Here is a 21,334-nt window from a genome sequence, read left to right as displayed (position 1 = left end):
AATGACGATTGGGAATATATAGGTCATGAGTAATAAAATAAATTATTTTTTTTTTAGTTTTTGAGGGTCAAATAATTACACATACATGTAATATGTATTACATTCGGCATTATTTTTCGGAGTTCAAAAGAAAATATAGTAGGTATGCTTTTATATATAAGTATAATAATTGAACTTGGTAACTGTTAAGTAACTTTTAAATGTATTTGCGCCATTCGTATATCTACAATAATTCTACATAATATATTATTTCTCAGAAATCATAGGTGTTTGAGCAGTAGACATTTAAAAGTAAATAACTCATCTGTGTCGGTCAATCGCGTTTTGCCGTTGGCTATATAGATACGTATTCGCATAATTCGTAGTAAATATAAGCAACTTACAGTGTTGTAATTCAATGGTTTGTCTTTATTAGTGGGACTAGTGTGAGTATTTGTAAGAATAAACAAATACAATGTTATTTTTTATCATAATACATTACATTTCTGGAAGATTATCAATTTTTCTCCTATGAGGACATATGTACCAATAATATAATATTTTTAATTTTATTTAAGTAGTCGCGTAAAGTGTGACAATATAGAAATATTAGAGTGCGATATAGATTAGTATTTAATTATTCATATTATGTTAGATCCTATTTATAGAAGTTGATGTACTTAATTCTTTAACTATAAGGATTAAATTATTATTATTATATTATTAATTATAACTATAAATATGTGACCCACTATAATTTGCTTAATGTTAATTATAACATAAAGTATATTATAAATTTAAGCCAATGAGATATAAAAAACTATTAATAAATATAACGGATACCATTGTTTGCATAATTTATAATATCTCAAGTCCTCAAGAGAATAATTTATTTTAAATTTATAAATTAGTATAAAATATCCTTAATAATTATTGGATTTAAAACTTTATTTATTATTATTATTTTAGTGCAATTATTGAATTATAAATTTTGTAGTACGAGATTTGGAATACACATACGTCATATTATACAGTCTATATATGATGCCCAGAATAATAAACAAGTAGATATTTTAATTAATTTAACAGTTGAAAATTAAGACAATAGTATAATAATAAATATTTAAAATATATTATACCAACAAATTGTGATATATTTTTTTTCAAAATTTTAGTGAAATTTCACTGAGAATCCTGTGATTATTTATAGAGCTTATGAGACACTGTCAAGGATTGCATACTATATAATTTTATTATTTTTTTATTACGTTCAAATACTTCTTATAATTATACTATTCTTTTTTTTTGTAAATAAAAATATTTAAAAAAAAAGTTTGAAACTTTTATCTTTTAAGGTATATTTAAAATGATAAAATATTAAATAGATAAATTCAAACGTGTTGTGTTTGTACGTAGTAAGTACAATCAATAACTATACGTATAAGTATTTTTTATTTCATTGTATTTCAAAATGATGATTAGTACGTTGACTGTTCAGTATACATAACGAACCGTAAGACATAACTTCTTAAATAAAAAAAAAATATATGATCGTAATAAAACAAGGGTTGTACTCTTTAATTCGACAACGACTACGCTATTTACCATCTTTAATCACGATGTATTTCACAATTAATATCAATCGTTAAATATATTATAGTATAGTAACATAATATTAGAAGTTATCTATACTCTTCAGAATTCTATAGTTTTATTGTGTAACTAAATAAAAAGGGAAAGGACTTTAAAAAAAACATTATAAGGTAAGGTGTAACAGAAAAGAATACTTATTAAAATGGTAAGTATATACTATATAGCTATATGCACACAAATATTTGTATTTTTAGTTATTATAAAATATCCAGATGCATATTTTGTTTTAAGTATTAAACGTTGTTGAGAAACCTATGTAGGTTGTAGATATAAAGATAACTGTTAAGTATAAATACTATATAATATTATATAATTTTAAAAATAAAATAAAGAAGAGAACTTACATTACTTATTTTTTATAGATCAGTAGAATAAATTGGATAGCAAATTAGTAAAAGAACCATAAGGTCACTCTGCTATATAATACGTGTTAAATATACCTCTTCATTGAATAGGTTACTATATAATCAAAGAGTTGAATATGAATTCAATGATAAATCATTGTATACAAAAAACAGTTCTAAGTTAAGACAGAAAACCTATAAAATCACATGATCATATTATTATAAACTTCTAATATAGGTACATTTATATTGATATTATTAATTTATTTTTCTAATAATAATATGGACAAATATTTGACTTATTTTCGCCAAAAACAAATCACTCATTTTATAATATTATAATAGTTATAATAATATTACTATAGTTGTTATTAATTTAAAACTAGATACTGACATAGGTTAGAATATAGGTAGAATAAAAGCCAAAATTATATAAGTAGCTTGGTATTAATGTAAATATTTCATATAGTAGTAACTATAGTAGTGCAGTGTATATGCGAAGTAATATGATAAGTTTCCAGTAATTACGAATAATATATTATGTTTTAATTACAACAGAACATATAACTAAAATTGCTAAATTTGGTTTAAATTGGATTATCTAAATTTGAAATTAAATTACTCATAAAAATGTATTATCGAAAAAAAAAAATAAAAAGTTTACAGTAATTTATTATTGAATTATAATAAAAATTAATTTTGCGTAAAAACGTAGAACTGGAAATATTTTACATTTGATCTCCTAAGTAGCAACTAGAATACTAGATACAACTTGCTACAAAAATCACTATTAAAACTGAAGATTAAAGCATTTTTACTGCCCCAGAAGTTTTTAGTAAACACGCAAAACACACGTCATTGTAATATTAATACACATTTAACGACTTACTCAGAATCTAAAAACAATAACTTTAAAAAAAAAAAATAATTATTCGTAATGATAAAGAATAAATTTATTAGTAGAATTTGTGAATTCTCATCAAAAAATAGATATAAGTATTTCTTTTTTGTCAATTAATTTAATTAGGTACCTACTAATTGAAACTATACTGTCTACTTATAATTCACAATTGACTGTTTATTTTATTTTTGTTCACACATTTTTACTCCAAACGTAATCATATTGGCTAATAAATACGATTGTCAATAGAAGGATTTCGTAAGAATATCAAAGTTTTGTATTTTGACTTATTTTTTTTTAATTGGGCTATATGAATATTAATTATTTGGAAGTGTTTTATTTTTTAACACATTAAGATTTATGTAAAATCACACTTTTTCTCAAACAAATAAAATCGATTAGATAAAATATTAGTTGCTTATACATGATATATAATAACGCTACACGCTTAAGAGAAGAAATAATATTATAAGACAAATAATAATGATATTTTTATATTTTAAATTTATTTCTTTAAAACTCTATTAAAATTATTAAAAACAACAAATGATTTTATCGCAATACATATATTTCTACTTGATAATTATCGTTTCCATTTATATTTGCTATTATTTTTGTGTTAATATAAAAACTATTTATGTTAGGAGTTAGTCGAGTAATTGAATAACAGCTTGATTATTTATACGAGTATATATATTATATCACATGTATAGGAAGTATAAAAGATATTAGTGTATTACACTATTGTATAACGCTTTGTCTTAGAAGTATATTTCGGGTATAATGATTATCATTATTAAATAAAGTCTTTACTATTTACACTCAATGTTGATAATGTTGATAGATCATATAATTAAATATAACTAAAGGTGATTTCACCTTAGTGAAGTGCTTGAGTACCAGTAATAAAATATCATTAAATTCCTTTTTAAAAATAGTTTTTTTTTTTTTAGAATACAAATAATGATTTATGATGGATAATGTTTTTTGAAAATTAGATTGATATATTACACCAAATTATTCTTTAAATATTTTAGCCATTTTGTTTTCAGCAATGGTCAAAATTTTTTTTTAGAAACATTTTTAATATATTTGAATACAAATGCAAATTATGTAAAATACGTCGGATAAAATTGTGCAAAACTCGTATTAATTTAGAATTTTGGCCTACTTATAAGTATTGAAGATAAAATACAAAACTAAAAACTATGCATATATAGTGCCCTTGAAGATCCCACACGTTAGACGATATTATTGGTAACTGAAGACTGTAATAAATGTGTAAAAACAAATCGAATTAGAACAAATCCTTCATCGTTGTTCGTCTGAACGATATTAAGCGCGAACAACACTCGGCGTGGGATGCATCGGGTATAATATAATTTTTATTATTATTTTACGAACGTGCTGTGTTGGGCTGATTGGCAGCGATGACCAACCTACATCGCCATTTAGTAAGTATTCGTGGTTGACCGGGTCTAGGTTAACCGGCTATGTAAGAACACCCACCGGCGATACAGAAAATACGCATCTACACATATTCGAAAAAATAAACATGATATAATTAAGGCGACATATTGTACGTCGCCTCGGGGCCATATCAGCGATCGTCTTCACCGTATAGTAGGTAATAGACGTTTGGATTTTTTGTTCACTACTCATTTCGTATAACATATATATGTATTAAACATAGTGCCAATACATAATTTATATTAAATTTGATACATTACATACACAAATGTTAATATTACAGTTATAACTACCAGTCTGAGAAAATATTGACTTTCGACATCGTCGTTTTATCGGACAGCACGCGTGATATTAGAAAAATATGAAATCACTTTCGCGATAGTCCATTGATTTGAATAAAAAAATGATGTTGCTAATACATACATACGTGATGCATCTATACTATAGTCCCTATAAAATAGTCACTACTCACTATCACCATTATAAGTTAGAATTGTAATCATATATAATTCACTAACCATTGAATCAAGTTAACCACTTTTTATTCTTTAATAATAGATTTATTCAAATTCTGAATTTTGAATTTTTGAATTATGTTTATAAGAATATATTTATAAATACTTAAATGTGTATACTATGTGCCTAATTTAAGAGTACACGGTACACATTTCTTTTGAAATAAAAATCGCCCTTTTTTTGTTAAGCAGATTTTTGAAAATATAGATGCTTTGAAATCAAAATATTCGAGCGAGTAGTTTTTGCATGATTATAAACTTTATATATTAAGTATAATAGCTAGGTTTATATAGGATATGAATTCAGTTGCGAATCCAAAGAGGGGAAGTAATTGGGTAATTCCCTCCCCTTGAGCTTATTATAGGTATACAAATTTGTTACATTGTGACTTGTGAGAAATGCTAGTTATATTCAGGGTTGAGTATATCGTATTACTCCTCCCCTTGATAAATTTCTGGATCCACCACTTTATGAATTCTATGATGATTTTAAAATTATAGCATTAATATATTACACTTAATAATTTGTAAAACCGTGTGCCAAGTTGCATAAAATAATTGATGTATTTAAAATTTACTAAAATGTAATGTACCTCTGAATCATGTTCAAAATACCATTAGCTCAGTGTTGACTTAAAATATTAAGTGACTGTTTATGCAACCCAGGATCTAGCATACATATTAGGTATATTTATTTCAAATATTATTCAAACCCAATACCTACTCATTATTAGAAATATTATATCTTCAGACCTTGGTTCGTATAAAGCTTAATATTATGTTCATTTAATTACGAGTTCAACAATTTACAATTAAATAGAATTATTCTTAAATTAAAAAAAAAAAAATGATTTAAATATATAATCTTTGAATGCATTTAAAAATTCAGAAAATCGAAATTAAAAAAAAAAGGTATTACCAGAGAATAGAGACATTTGGTAAATCAAACATATATAAATAATAAATAATTTAATATACTATTATATGCATTGTCCAACGTTTTAAGTACAAACGTCTAAGTTTTAAATATTGTGTCGTTGTCGTGCATATTACCGTTACAGTAACATGAATAAATGTTTGTAAATTGTAATTTATTATATATTATATTTCAGATCATGTCTATATTACTAATGTAAAGGTGAGGTATTTGGAGAAAAAAATTAAATGTATGTTATCGTTTTAAATATATCTAAATCAATGGCGTAATTTGGAATTACTTCTTGTACGTGTATAATATGTATAAGGTACACAACTAAATAATAAAGGAAATTGATTTTTTCAAAAAAAAAAAAAATATATATATATACGTGATATAAATGATATACTGGAATTCCGACCAATTAGCGATTTTTTGCTTCACTATTAATGTACCTATTATTACTTTTCACAGATCGTCTGGAGCGGAGACTTCAGTTGCGGTGCGGAATTGTTTAGAGATTTACTTTTACTCGTGAACAGTAGTTATTACAACAATGCATATAGTTACATTACATTACGAAAAAATATATAGACCACATACAATAATTACAATTATTATGTTTCCATAACAAAAACTACTCGTGTTGTTATCTAACCCTACGCATTACGCGAAATAGCAATGTGCTTTTAACGCCACCCTGCAGAGCCGCACTCGGGCACACGTACATAAATATATATATTTATACACACCTTCATATTCGCATTGATAATACAAGCCTATTCAAGGATCACGCAGTCGCCATCATCATGTTACGTGCATGCTATTTTCAATCTGATTTACGATCCTTTATTATACTGTAGCTCCTATAAAAATATGATTAAAATAATATGTTACAATTGATGCAGTAATAAAATCGTAAGGCTGAGATATATATTATACGTCATATCGAAACTTAAACTATCATTATAACTATATATTAGGATAATTAGAGCGCTTGCATAAAATATTTTATTTTATATATAATATATTCCTTCACTTTTTTAATTTCTTTTAGACAGCGCAATTTACTGATATTTAATACCTATATACGATCTCCGGGAGACAATGGTAAAATGTAATAAATAATGACGTCCATAAACTTCCTTATATTAATACATTATACATAATATGTTTACAAGGTATCATTAGTACCGTGATTCGAAATTGTACCGACCGACGAAATTAATCTTAACTTTACGGCTATACCGTTAATGACATAAAGTTGTATCTTGTTATTATGGTTTATATTGAATCAAAATTTCCTAAAAAATATTATTACAATCTTAAAAAAGTACCATATTATATAATTTATTGCATCGTAAATAATTTCAAAATGTTCACGCATACGATTGTTGATTTATAAATAATAATATTACAATTTAGTAATTGTATATATACATAATATATACTTAACATATTGTTCCGAAATTTTTTCCTGCTTAACATCATAAAATGTCGACTTTTCATATTGTATATATATATTATAAGATAAAATGCAATTAGTAGTATCAAATGTGATGGATAATTTTATTTTCTATTTTTTATTAATAGACTTATAATTAAGTATAGAATTACAAATTACAGTTATAGCAAGAGCACCGAAAAGTAAAATCGAATATTTGTAAAATAAAAAAAAAATAATAAAATATCAACTATCTATATATCCTTCACACTGATAACTAATAATAAGTGTAATTTATAAATTATTTTTACTCGAATTTATCCATTAATTTGTATCTTATTTTTATTAATAAGTTGTGTAACTATTTTTTTAAAACATTTTTTATTGTAACATCAAAGTTAAACTCTGTGAACTATGACTGTTATAAACTCATAACATATAAAATACATAATTATTTCCTTTTTATTGACTAATTAGCGCAACGGTATGGAGCATAGAAAAAACGAATTTCCACAAAAAAGTAGTTTAACCTTTAATAATCATAGATTCGATCGGGAAAATCAGAAAAATTCTTTAGACAAGCACGAACATTACACAAAAACGTAACTCGTGGTTATTTAGTGATTGCACGATTTTATTATAAGTATTATCATTTTTGGGGTCGTAATAGGGTTCAACGAAGGTGTAATGCACTATTGTAACTGGTGCGCGAACATACATATTGGCGCTTGGTCGCGGTCGTCAGGTTGCTGCTGTAGCGGTGGCATTGGATGATGACAGACTCCGGGAGAAGACCTTTCGCCATGATGTCCGAAAGATATATATATATATATACGAAGTAAGTGCCTATGCGATAATATGTAATAGGTCCCCACTGATTTTGTTTATAAACATATAAAAAGCAAAGACTTACGGTGAATTCGGTACAGTGCTCTTTGTCGGTTTAGGCTTGCTGCAGTATAGTCGGGCAAAATCACAACTGGGCGGGTGCAGTTTTTTTTTAAATTCAGTTTTGCCTTCGTTGCCACGATCATACAAGATGGTAAGTTCAACTTAATATGATTTATAAACCTGCAATTCACATAACAATATTATTTTATAATAATTAATAATTGATACATTTTTAAACTAAAAATACCGTCTAAAATTGATTTTTATATTAAATAGCTCAACTAATCTAGGTATTTTAATTATTTTACTCTATTTCAGTTATAAAAATAATAATATTTTTCTTTTAGGAACTTATAATGTATTTTAACTTGCAATAAGTATTGTTAATGAGTAGTGAGTGAAGACTATATTAACTGTACTGACCTAATTTTAATTGACTGTACTTAATGTTTGATATATAAATTTATAATACCTACTATAATAGGTATTGTATAAAAACAATAAAATTGAATTTAAAAATTACAATTTTTTTTAAGTAGGTATTATACATTCACTTATTTATTTTTAAGAGGTTAAATTAAAAGTATTAAACATTTCTTCTATATATTCTAAAAGCAACTTCCAACTATAATACAACCATTATAATATGTTTTTATATATAAAAAAAAAAAAACGTTTAATACTTTGACAGATAATATATAGTTTTAGTTGTAATTTATATAATATTTATATATTAAATATAGGTATATCGTATATGATAAAATATATTTTAATGAGTGATATAATACATGTACACATAACTTTTAAATATAACGGAAAAAAACAATCCAATACAATCCATTATAGGTTACTCCTATTGATTCTTTAAAAACAACTAGTTGACGCATATTATAAAATATTAGGTACCTACTAAAATATCTGTGACTAATTTGTACCTATACCTAGTACATTTTAATGTATTTAATTTTAATCCTATAAAACTCAGTTCGTTGGATTATTCATATATTTTAATGATGTTTGTAATATTGTGTATAATTAACAATATTATAATAAATGATAATTTAATTTGTATGGTCATAGTTTTTCAATTATTTAAATTTTTTAAGATCATTGTTAATGTTTGTGTATTAAAAAAAAATTAATTTGTTATTTAATTGAAACTATTAATTTGAACTTCGTGTAGATAGTTTTTGGTTTCATAAAAAACATAGTTAATAAAGAGATACAAATTGAAAAATAAATCACCACTTTTCCATAAACTAACAAAAAAAATAAATATTTTTATCTACTTTAGAATTTAATAAAGTGTTACTTATTTTATTGCACTTTAATACTTTATTTATAAGAAGTTAAATTAAATAATACGTTATACTTTAAATATGTTTCATTATTCTATTTCAGGGGAAAAAAAGAATGGGTAGGTAATCAATAAAATGCTGTAATTGTGTAATATTTTACGATGTTACATAATAATAAGTAAATATTTATTTTGTTAGATGCACAGTTTTATAATAAAGATGGTATTAAGTTTGCTTGGTATAAAACAGAGTAAAAAAAGTCATCCAGTAGTGATTAAAAAGTAGTACTTTTTTAAAAATAGATGATTAACTAATCTGGAGATCATTTTATTTTTATTTTAAAATGTATTTGTACTATTATTGAGTTAAGTTTCTTAGCGGATTTTCGTAAATATTATTTATGTCGAGTTATTTTATCGATTAAGTTTTACCGATTGGTTAATTAGATTCGAAAATGTTTATATAGATGCGTTAAATGTTGGTACGTATTTACATGCTAACATGGGTGTAAAGTGTGATTGGAGACCAAGAATGATGCACATGTAGTAATTAAACAGCGTGTTATTGATTGCGATTATTGATTTTTTTGTAGATTTGAAAGATTGGTAGCTCCTCATATTTAGACTCCACATAGATCTGCATAGAATAGGAAAATTTTATGTGAGAATAGTTTGTTTTTAAAATTGATCTTTGAATTTTAATCAGAAAAAAGTTATAAGTAATTTACATAAAATAAATTATTTTAAACTGTGAAATAATATAGATAATAGATTAAATGATTGACATTTCTAACATTAAATGAAAGTTAAATAGTTGTTTTACTTTCCTATACTACAATACTACCATTGGTATATAAATCATTTTGTTAAAGATACAATAATTGATAGGAAATTGTAGATATTGCAGTACTATATTATATGACTATTCTGACATAATAATGTTAACTAATTTAAATTAAAATTAAAATTATTAGTATTTGTTTATAGAATTTTACTATTTTATGTGTTCTTTTATCAGCCATTCTAATAATGATAACTTACCACTTCTCAGTCCTCACTATATAATACGTTTTAATAATATATGATTGATTCCAATTGCAAACAATATAAATGCCATTAGTTATGCCATATATAATGTTATTGTGAAAGAAGTCACGTCGTGCAGATATAATAGCAATCGTATTAATTCGGTAACTCATGGAAATTGATTGGTTTAATTATTATTTAAATTAAATTAAAGGCTTCCTGACCAGAATCTATAAACCTAATTTCGTTATTAGGCAATGAAATATTGTATCGTTTATTTTGTATAATATAATTCGTGCCCAATTCATATGTGAACAATGGTTATGTAACTTTGTAATTGGTTGTATAAATTATGTGTAAAATTGTATCCCATTAATAAAAAATAATTCAAAAGATTCAACGTATTTTAATGTTGTGCTATGTTATGTTGAGTCTAAAAAAAAATTAAAGTATGTCGAATAATTAATACATTTTTTTTTATGCCAAAAACGGAAATTATATTCAAAATGGTTTGGGAAAACGCATTCTTTGTTTGGCAAAATGTTGTCATTCTCATATGCTCGTACATCATAATAATAATGTGTAACACTAAAGTATTTCATTATTTATTATGTCCTTATTTGACGCGTCTTTTTTTACGTAACAATCATCTTTTCTTACTTAGCTACAAATAAAACGTGTTCCACTTATGTTTAATTTCTCGTTGGGCAACCCATTCTATATTTCTTTGGCAGTAATCCACAGTTAAAAATCCATGAATTATGTTTAATCACGATAATTTATTATTATAGAATAGTAATCAGTTCTAGTATAAAATAAATGTATATTTTTCAAATTAAAACGTAATATAAGTTTACTTAAATATTATGTTGTGATCTAACGCATTACCACTTACCAAAAAGGTATATAGAACGGTTATTAAGTTGACTCGTAACGGTTTGGACAGGTATCTATATTAAAACTATTATTATATTACAATGTTTGTGAATTATGATTTAAACACAGGCATATTTCATGAACGTAAGTTATTATAAGTTAGTAAGTTATATACTACGTAGGTATTTGATACTACGCATTTGTTAACTTTTTTTATCTTAATATAATAATATATGTACCTATATAGTACATTTTAGATCTATATCAATGGACTTTCTTCTGCAGATTTAATTACATCAAAACCATTCGTTATGCTTATTTTATCAATTGAATTGAAATTATTATCAAATACAATGCGGAGAACCGAATCACATGCGAATGGTCGAATATTTCGACTTTTATATTATGTATATAATATAAGTATTATAGTATTATACGTATTATGAGATCGCGATAATACAACAAACAAAGTGATAAACCATTACGTGAACGGTCAATTGAATGGCTCGTGATTCCACTATTAAGCTTTTACTTGTATAAGAATAATATAAAATTTAAAAAACACTACCTGTAACAAAAGTGATCGCGATTATGAGCAATATTGTGTGTATGTATATAAATTATATTATAATTATATTATATAGTATCGTAAACGATGAATGCGTTTTCCGGCCATATTAATACGTCATTATATCAAATACAACCGCGGTGAAAGTGTTGAAGGGGTTAATGCGTTTGATAGTAAATGAAAATCATATTTTGAATAATAAAATCTAAAATTTCGTGTTCAGAAACAAACACACGATTATTCGATGATATGCCTGCATATATATACACATAATGGTATATAGATATTTGACATTCGCTTTCTGCTCGTCTTTTAAAGTACGATGACCAACAAAGTGCACCCTGCAACGAAAACGCGATTTACGGTCAAGTATTATTTTCTCTCACTCCTGCTTAAGTCCTACAACCTTATGACAACCAAAGAAAGTCTGCATCGCGAACAACCGTATAATGTTATTATTATTATTTATTATAATACAATATACCTAGTAGGCAAGTTGGCTTACCTCACGGCTGCTCATTGCAGTACCAGCGTTAACGTCTTTCAGATGACACGGTCTGTGTATGATGACTATACGCGTTTATCGGTGTGTACCTACATAATATTATTTTAATAATATAGTTATAACTAGTGTATGGTACAACCACGTTGACTATTCTTTACCCAAGACGAACAAACGAAAGTAAAATTTCTGACTTTTTAAAACACAAACGGTGCGTGTACCGGGTACCGTAATCTGATAAAAACTAGTCGTTAGGCACTTCCTGGAAAAATACAAATAAGTCTAAATTAATGACAGATACATTCATAATGATTTATATTTAACAGGCTTAAGAATGAAATATTATGGACAGTATTATGTATGCATTTAAATGTTGAATCCACCCGCGATAAATCTTATTTTATTATAGGCGCTCACACGTTTTTGTTTTAAAATCAAATTTCCTTAGTATTGTATAACAGCGTATCCCGTTTATATATCATGACGTCAAATTTTGATACACATCTTCATAGTTGCCATAAAGCATCACTATAAAAATAAGCATCTTATTCATTTAATAAATTATTCCCATGGTCCTTATATAGTTATTAATATTGTTTGTACAAATATTTCTTCATATTAAACCTAGGTATTTTACGCTTACAAAATTTAAATTTATCTTTTTATTTTTTTTTCTTTATAATAGTATTTCGCAGTTCTTATCCATTCTATTTGATCGTGTTTATCTCACTCAATATATTATGTGTTTGCCACTCCACTATTCAGCATATACGCGTTGTTCATACCACTACGTACATATTCACCATATATCGCATGACCACTTTAACTACTTGTAGATCTTGTAATTGTATGTCAAAATAGAGTAGGTACTCATTTAGTTTTTACCTATATACTCGACACTCGTACACATAGAATTACAGCAACTATAGTTTTATAATATATTATTAGGTATAATATGATATACGCATAAAAAAACTTTCATTTATATAATAATTAGGTATGTATTTTTTAAGCGGGTATCAATGTACTATATTATATATACGTATAATATATACATGCAACATGTATATCACCAGAATCGATACATTAAAAAATAATTTGTCTACAAATAGATTTGCATAATATCGTAGTTTTACTTTTGTAATAATTACACATCTAAGTATATTCTTTTATATTTAATGGGAATCAATGAGACTGAAGATGCTTATTGATAAGGGATCGTTAATTAGAAGTTACGCACGGATATAATTAAAATAAATTATAAATAGTTATTACTTATTTCATTATATTTTATGTCATAGTAAGAACAAAAATAAAAACAGTTAATGTGTTTTAGAAATTATGTTTTTAAGGTTTGTAATGTTATTTAACTGTATACTTACACTATTTTATCAAATTATTTATATCCATTATTTGATATTTAATTTATTTCATTGGCCTGCAGTTAATCACAACAAGTAAATCCTTAAGTAATATACCCAAGCTCTTCTCTTCAATATTAAATATTATTTTAGTATAATTTATCAAATCGAATTTAAACTTATATTTTAAATAATACTATTTTATATTCGTGACATTACAACATGATTATACACATCATATTTGACTTGCTCTGCAGAATTCAGAACATACGTTTTGTTATTTTATAATTTATGTAACATCATTACGAATACATGGTTCCCAGGAGATCCTTATTGTTAAGAAATTTATTTAGTTCATCAATTTGTAACATCCAATTTTTATATTTGTATTTTCTTTAAATTAAGTTATTAAAACCATTGGCGTGTAGCCAAGGCCTGCTCACTTTTCTCCAAAAAGAATTATTATATTAATAATTTTTATATCTTATTGAATGTGTCGTCTATAATCTATATGATTATATTATATTAATATTTTCATCAAAACATCGGGTACCTATATCTAGAAAAAATCTCTAGCTACCTCACTGATTAAAACGAATAGATTTTTTTTTTAATGGTCATTTATACAGATTATTCGAAATATTAAAGATAATATGTTTTATACAAAAATTAATGTTGTCACACTAACATGATATTATTATTGCTGTACTCACATTATTAAATAATTATATAAGTTTTATAAACATTTATACAAAATGATTAATAATTATCTTTGTTGTACAAAGATATAAAATACCTTATATACTAAATTATGTGTTAAATTAACACACAATATTGTATTTACATAGTACCTAACATATTATACCTAATTAGAAAACTAGAGAACTTACAGTTAATATTAATCTATGTACTATATCAATATATTATCATACACTTCATTGTACAAATAGGATTTTAATTATTCTGGGACACTTAGTAATTCAAAACAATTTGTAAAAGGTGAAACATATTTTAAAATTCGTCCTTGACAAATGACACCCACTAAACATAATTTAAAATACAATCTTTACAGGCTACAAATTGACCATCATACCTACCTATCGTACAATGATCGCCTCAACAACAATCACTAATCCAAATATTAATCTATTGATCAATTTATTAGATTACTTATAGGTTAGGTAATATTTAAGTCAATTTTTTCAAATGCAAATTACAACTACATACGTATTTTATTATTTTGTGTCTAAATATATTTATTTTATACGTGCGACTAAAACAGAACAAATCGAAATTTTACCTGAATACAATTTAGAGTCTCACAGATAATTGGACATATCAATTATAATGAAGAATTTAAAATTCGTGTTTATGAATTCAACAAAATATTATTTATTAGCTTATAAATCTTATAAATTCTAAACTTGGTACCATATTGTAACACGCCATTAAATATGTGAATTAAATAAAAAAATGAAAAAATATTATAAATAAAAAAGAAGTAACGAACATATATTTAGTCAATTAGTTAAATAGTCTAAGACTCAATCTATTACTAGACAAAACATTATTATCTATAGAAAACAAAAACTACATCTACGGAAGTAATAGATGCATATTTTATGTAACGTATATCATTTAAATCGAATTCAAGAAAAAAGTTTTACTTACACAACGCAATAACCCTACTACTTTAATTCATACAAACCGTAAATAAGTTTATAATTTATTGATAATAATATTGCATTAAGTACATACATAGTATAATGTAGGTACCTATAAACTATTAAATATTTCATTTTTCAGTTGCTAATGAAATCACTGATAGTGGCGATTACATTAGTATCGCTTGTAATTGGTTTACCAACACCAGCACCAGAAAAGTCATTACAGCCAATTCAGCGTCAAAAAAAGCAGTAAGTAAATAAAAAAATTCTATCTAAACACTTTAAAAATTACCTTATAAACAACCATGTTTTTAAATAATATATCAATATTACATTTACACATAGACCTTATACTACACTAATACGATACTAGTATAAGGTATATGTATATACATTTATATTTTTGTTGATAATCCATGCATTGTTAAAATTAAAAATTATACAAATCTATGATATCTTAACGACTATGTAAATATTTATTATAATTCTACAAAACACACATTTAAAAGTGAACTGTGAAAATTATATACATTAATATAAATATCTCACACCTTATCAAACTACTCTACAACAATTAAGGTATGGTTTTTAGGCATATAAATAAGGTTATCTAAATCAGTATTCTTTTAAAACTAAGGAAATAATGCACACTTAAATTCAACAAATTTTAAACATTTAAATTAATTTATATTTCAGCGCTGACAGTGGTTATGGTTCAGATGTAGTTGGTTATGATCCTCATCATCACGAAGAACCACAAGGTTCTTGGAAAAAGAAATTAACTTGGAAAGAGGAATGGAAACAAGAATGGAAAACTGTCAAGCAAGAAGTATGGAAAAAAACTTGGGAACAAATTAAAGTCCCCGTATGGAAAGAAATCAAAGTTCCCGTTTGGAAGGAAATAAAAGTACCAGATTGGAAAATTATACAAACTCCAGTTTGGAAAGAAATTAAAGTGCCAGTGTGGAAAGAAGTTAAAGTACCTGACTGGAAAGTAGTCCAAGTTCCCGCGTGGAAAGAAGTTCAAGTACCTGTGTGGAAAGAGATTCAGGTTCCTGACTGGAAAAAAACTTATGTACCGGAATGGGTTAAAGAATACGTTCCTGGATCTAAACAGTTAGGCAAAGACCAAAATGGATGGGAATATGTTGCACATGATTTGTGGAAAAAAAAACTCATATGGAAACCAATTTGGAATAAGGTATGGAAAACTGAAAAAAAACAAGAATGGGTGACAGAGAAGAAACAAGTATGGAAAGAAGAGAAAGTACAAATATGGAGGACAGAAAAGAAACAGGAATGGATAACTGAAAAGAAACAAGAATGGAAAGAAGAAAAAGTACAAATCTGGAGAACAGAAAAGAAGGAAGAATGGGTAACTGAGAAAAAACTCGAATATAAGACCGAATGGAAAGAAAACAAAGTTCCAGCTTGGAAAGAGATTCAAGTACCCACTTGGAAGAAAGTCTACAAACCTGTGTGGGAAAAGGTTTGGGTAGAAGAACATCACGATCACCATGAACATCATGATCACCATGAATATGGCGGTGGATACGACGATCAACAAAATAATTATGGTGGTAGCGGTGATAGCTATGGTTACCATAAAAAATGATTTATATTTCACCGTATTCACTGTAAATCTTTATTAAGTATACCCCTAAGTCAATGTATTTTTATGTCCACCAAATGTAAATAATTCTTTTTAGTTTAAGTATTTTTTTACTTAATATGTTATTTGATTTTTTTTTTTTTAATATAATATATTATATAACAACGTTATGACGTTATTAGCGTATATTGCTTATATTTATTTATTATTTTCGTATAAAATAAAAACGCTGTACGAAATATGGAGCTTGTTATGAGCAACATATTTTACATGCACGTATGGTACATCATACAAAGTATAATACATAGTACATAATACATGAAACTAACATACATGTAGTGTAGGGTAAATTACTTTTGTAAAGTAATAAAATTACGTTACTCGTTACAGTAAATATTTTTATTTAAATTAAATTTGCGTTACCCAACGTTATTTTTATTACGTTACTTTACTTTTCATTCAAAAAGTAGGAAGCTACAAATAACATTACTTTTTTTTTAATATCAGTAATTAATGTAAATCAATAACATTTAAGTGTTATTTTAGACTTTGTATTACTCACAAGTCATAATTAATGTGAATTAAAATTAATTTTTGAATCAAAACTCTTTTATTTTCCATCAATAACATTAATTTCTGAAATCTTTAACAACAATATTGTTAATTATTATTTAAAAGTTCGAAACTTTCGGATTTGTTTGTAAATTTAATCGATTAATAGTTTTTCGAATATTCTACCTCTAGGTTTTGACGTTTTGTCGTTTATAGTTTATTTTAATTAAGTTAAAAATAATTAGTTACTCCATAAAAAAAACTACACTTAAACATAAATTTCGTTACAATGATTTATAATTTGCATTACGTTACTACACAACACAGCATATATTACAATTGTATTTAAGTTCAGACTAATATGTATAATGTAATATCATAAGAAATAATTTAAATAACATCAGTCAATAATATATAAACCTATTAGGTATTAATATAGAATAATATTATGTATTAAAATGAAATAATTAGCAATCGGATTGGACGAATGCAAAGAAAACAATTATTCCATATTCATGTTTAGTATAACTTAAGTACTTTATATACAAGTAAAATAGTCAATAAGTGATGATAGTTAGAAACGAGTTTTTTTATATAGGCAACATAATATACGCTTTGGTCCTCTACATTTTGAGGCGTTAAACCAACCGGTTAAAAACTTTTTGTATAAAATATAAATATATAATTATTATACCTATATGATGAAAAATATAATGTATTGCCCAATTTAGAATCATACATGTGTGGTTTTAATTTCTTTATAAAAGTTCAAAAGTATGTATTCATTATTTAGAATAAACAATATTATAAAATGTGTACACATTTTCAACTTAAAACTCCAATACAATTGCAATTTGTTAGTATATTATTATTTATATAAACAATAAGTATATAAAATAAAAATAAAAATATTTGAAGCATAACATTTTTTACATGTGCTTTAGGTACTTGGGTACTGTATACAATTTTTTAATAGCATTTAATAATTTTAACGACCCATCATCACCTTCTTAAAACTTATATATACATATCCATCAAAACATTCATAACATGGTAAAATTAAATATTATTAATTTTCACTTTCATACAATATTTTATGTCAAAACAACGAATTCCTACTTAATTAACTTCGGAATATTATATCTATCCTATTAATTATTATTATATTTTAAACAATCCTATAAGGGTTTTTTTTTGTAAACTAATGCAACTTGTTTGTTATTAATTAATCCAATATATTAATACCTACGTAATATTGTTTCATTGAAATGTAATATCGATTGAAAATCTCGGATAACATTGAATTGAGTCCCGTAAATACTTTTGAGTTCTTTGAGTAGAGTCCTTTCAGTCTATTAGAGTTATCCAGGAGTCATCACGTGGAGGTTAGAGAGTAGTCTCCCAAAAAATGTGTGATTGTTTACTCTGCTTTTTTTTTTTTTTAATCATAATAATATTTGATAAACTTAAAGAGTGTCAATTAATTAAAAATATTAAAAATAATAATAAATTAAGTATGATATAATAATGTTAATAATTAAAATATAGTTGCTGGTTAAAAAATTAAATGAAATAGAGATTAAAAAGTCAAATCTGCAAATTTGCTAATTTACATTATATTTGTTTGTCTGTTCGTCTGTTCCCATGAAAAATTGTATTTTTCTACTGTTTTTTAATATTTTACATGATCAGTGATTACTTTGCTTTGCTTCTTAATTTTATTAAGATGGCATTAAGCGTTGGTATTTTATGTGCCATTGACGAATATCAGTTATCGTTACGTATCCGGTATAATATGATGTGCGAAGTTCATAACCTTTTTTTTTAATGACATTTTATTAATACAAACTCAATAATATTATCTAGGACATCTCATAGGCTTATAATGATATTTTAATTTTTAAATGAGTTATAGTTATGTAAAATATTTAAACTTTAAAATGCTCGTAACTTACTTCAATAAACGCCTATAAGATATCTTAGATAATATTATTACTTTAAGTTTGATAATAAGTAAACTTACTCTATTATTAAAGCTAACAGTATAAAATTGATTGCGCTGAACGAAAATTTACTATGTTGTATATAATGTAAGACTGAGACAACACATATGGTTGTGGCGTCCTCTTAATACAAAATAAAACTAAATGTTAACAATTTAAAATATTTAAAATCATATGATAATTATTTAAAAATTAATATTAGTTTTGATACAATTTAACCGTCATAAAACTCATAACACATTTTGGATCAGTGAACGATTTCGAAACAACTATGAATTATTCGACTACTTAATTATTGAAATCAAATTTCAGTAGGATTTGTAACGCTCACACCTATGGCCTTGCTGGTTCTTTGGAATTTACCCGAGTGGGCACTACACGCCGACATATTATGTATTTTGAACACGACCATCATATAGATTATAGATCATGCTGGCTCTAAACTTAACCGTTCGTGGGAGGAAAATAAATAGATAATAATGATATACTAATTTAGTCAATACATTATATAATGAATAATAAATAATATATGTTGTTATTACATTTTGCTGGTGTTTCAAATCAGGTTCGGTTCGGTCTATTTATTGGGAACCCAGTATTTAAGTACCCATATTCAATTAAAGGTGAAAAACAACAGCCACAATATGCATTCTAAAATATTGCCACGTCGAAATTTTTTTGGAAATATCCTCCATCCTCCCCACCCAATTAATATTTCATTTGTTTTACTAGTTTAATTTTTATCTTTCTTCTAAGATATCACCACTGATACACGCAAGCAAACCAGATGTCATGTATCTACATAAAACGATGAGTGTTAACAAATCTAAGAGCAGTCAAAACTCCAATATTGTTGTGTAGCAATAATACGATATTAACAATAGGTATCGTTATTTGCTCTTATTCACTTTTGTTACGCAATCGCCATAATTGTGACTTAAAACAGTTAAAACTGTTGTAAAACCATTTAAAACTTAAATAATCAAATTTAGATAAGAATGTCTAAGGTAGGATTTATATAACTAAAATACATATATAATAATTTTATTATATACGCCTCAACGCTGAGGCGAGTAGCTTAAAATTCTAAAAAAGTTAAATGACATTTCACTGAATTCTCCCGCAATTACAACTTTTTAAAAAAAATAATTTAAAGAAATTTTTACCTATTGAAAGTCATAACAATATTATTTAATTTTTCCAACTTTTTATGTACTTCTTCAAATACAATTTATATATAAAAAGAAATAATGATAAAAATTAAATAATCATGCAAAATCTGTAATCTATTTATAACAACTGTAAACATCAAACCGTAATTCAAGGTCGGGTTTTCCTTCACTCGTTTTATGTATGTTCAATTGAGAAATCACAATTATTATACTAATTATATTTCAGTAATTTTTTTTTTAATAGTTAATATGTCTTCTAAAACAATAATTTATAGGTACATCATTATGAGTATATAATAATATTTAAAGAATACTGGTAAAAAAGTTTATTATATTATGCGTATAAACCTTCTACCAAATTAAATATTAATCAATTATATATTCTGTATTTTATCGTTACCTATACGTACGAGTATTCAAAATTGGTGATATAATTGTTATTATATACGTAACTATACGATTTTATGTGCATGCGTAATGCGTACATAGCCATTATAATATTAGTTTAGTATCTATCAGATTATTGTGGTAGGTAAGCCAAATATTAATTAAAAATTACTAATCAAAAATAAAACATAATATATA

The 21,334-nt window shown here is 25.4% G+C and overlaps 1 protein-coding gene across 1 annotated transcript; it reads left to right on the top strand.

The window, feature by feature from the left end:
- Nucleotides 1-8,124: 8,124 nt before the first annotated feature.
- On the top strand, nucleotides 8,125-17,192 carry LOC114121659 (uncharacterized). Its single transcript, XM_027984084.2, has 3 exons — nucleotides 8,125-8,264; nucleotides 15,550-15,659; nucleotides 16,107-17,192. Exons 1-3 carry the CDS (start codon nucleotides 8,262-8,264, stop codon nucleotides 17,023-17,025), a joined length of 1,032 nt encoding a protein of 343 aa, XP_027839885.2. The 5' UTR covers nucleotides 8,125-8,261; the 3' UTR covers nucleotides 17,026-17,192.
- Nucleotides 17,193-21,334: the final 4,142 nt, after the last annotated feature.

This window comes from Aphis gossypii, chromosome 1 (genome assembly GCF_020184175.1).
Source record: "Aphis gossypii isolate Hap1 chromosome 1, ASM2018417v2, whole genome shotgun sequence".
In the NCBI taxonomy this organism is placed as follows: Eukaryota; Metazoa; Arthropoda; class Insecta; order Hemiptera; family Aphididae; genus Aphis; species Aphis gossypii.
Note: the sequence above shows the minus strand (reverse complement) of the source record. Positions and strands in the feature narration are given on the sequence as shown.

Bases quoted from the DNA above. Each gene is read 5' to 3' on its own strand.
- LOC114121659 (XM_027984084.2), top strand. The intron at 15,660-16,106 runs GTAAGTAAATAA...TTTATATTTCAG, and splicing joins ATTCAGCGTCAAAAAAAGCA to CGCTGACAGTGGTTATGGTT.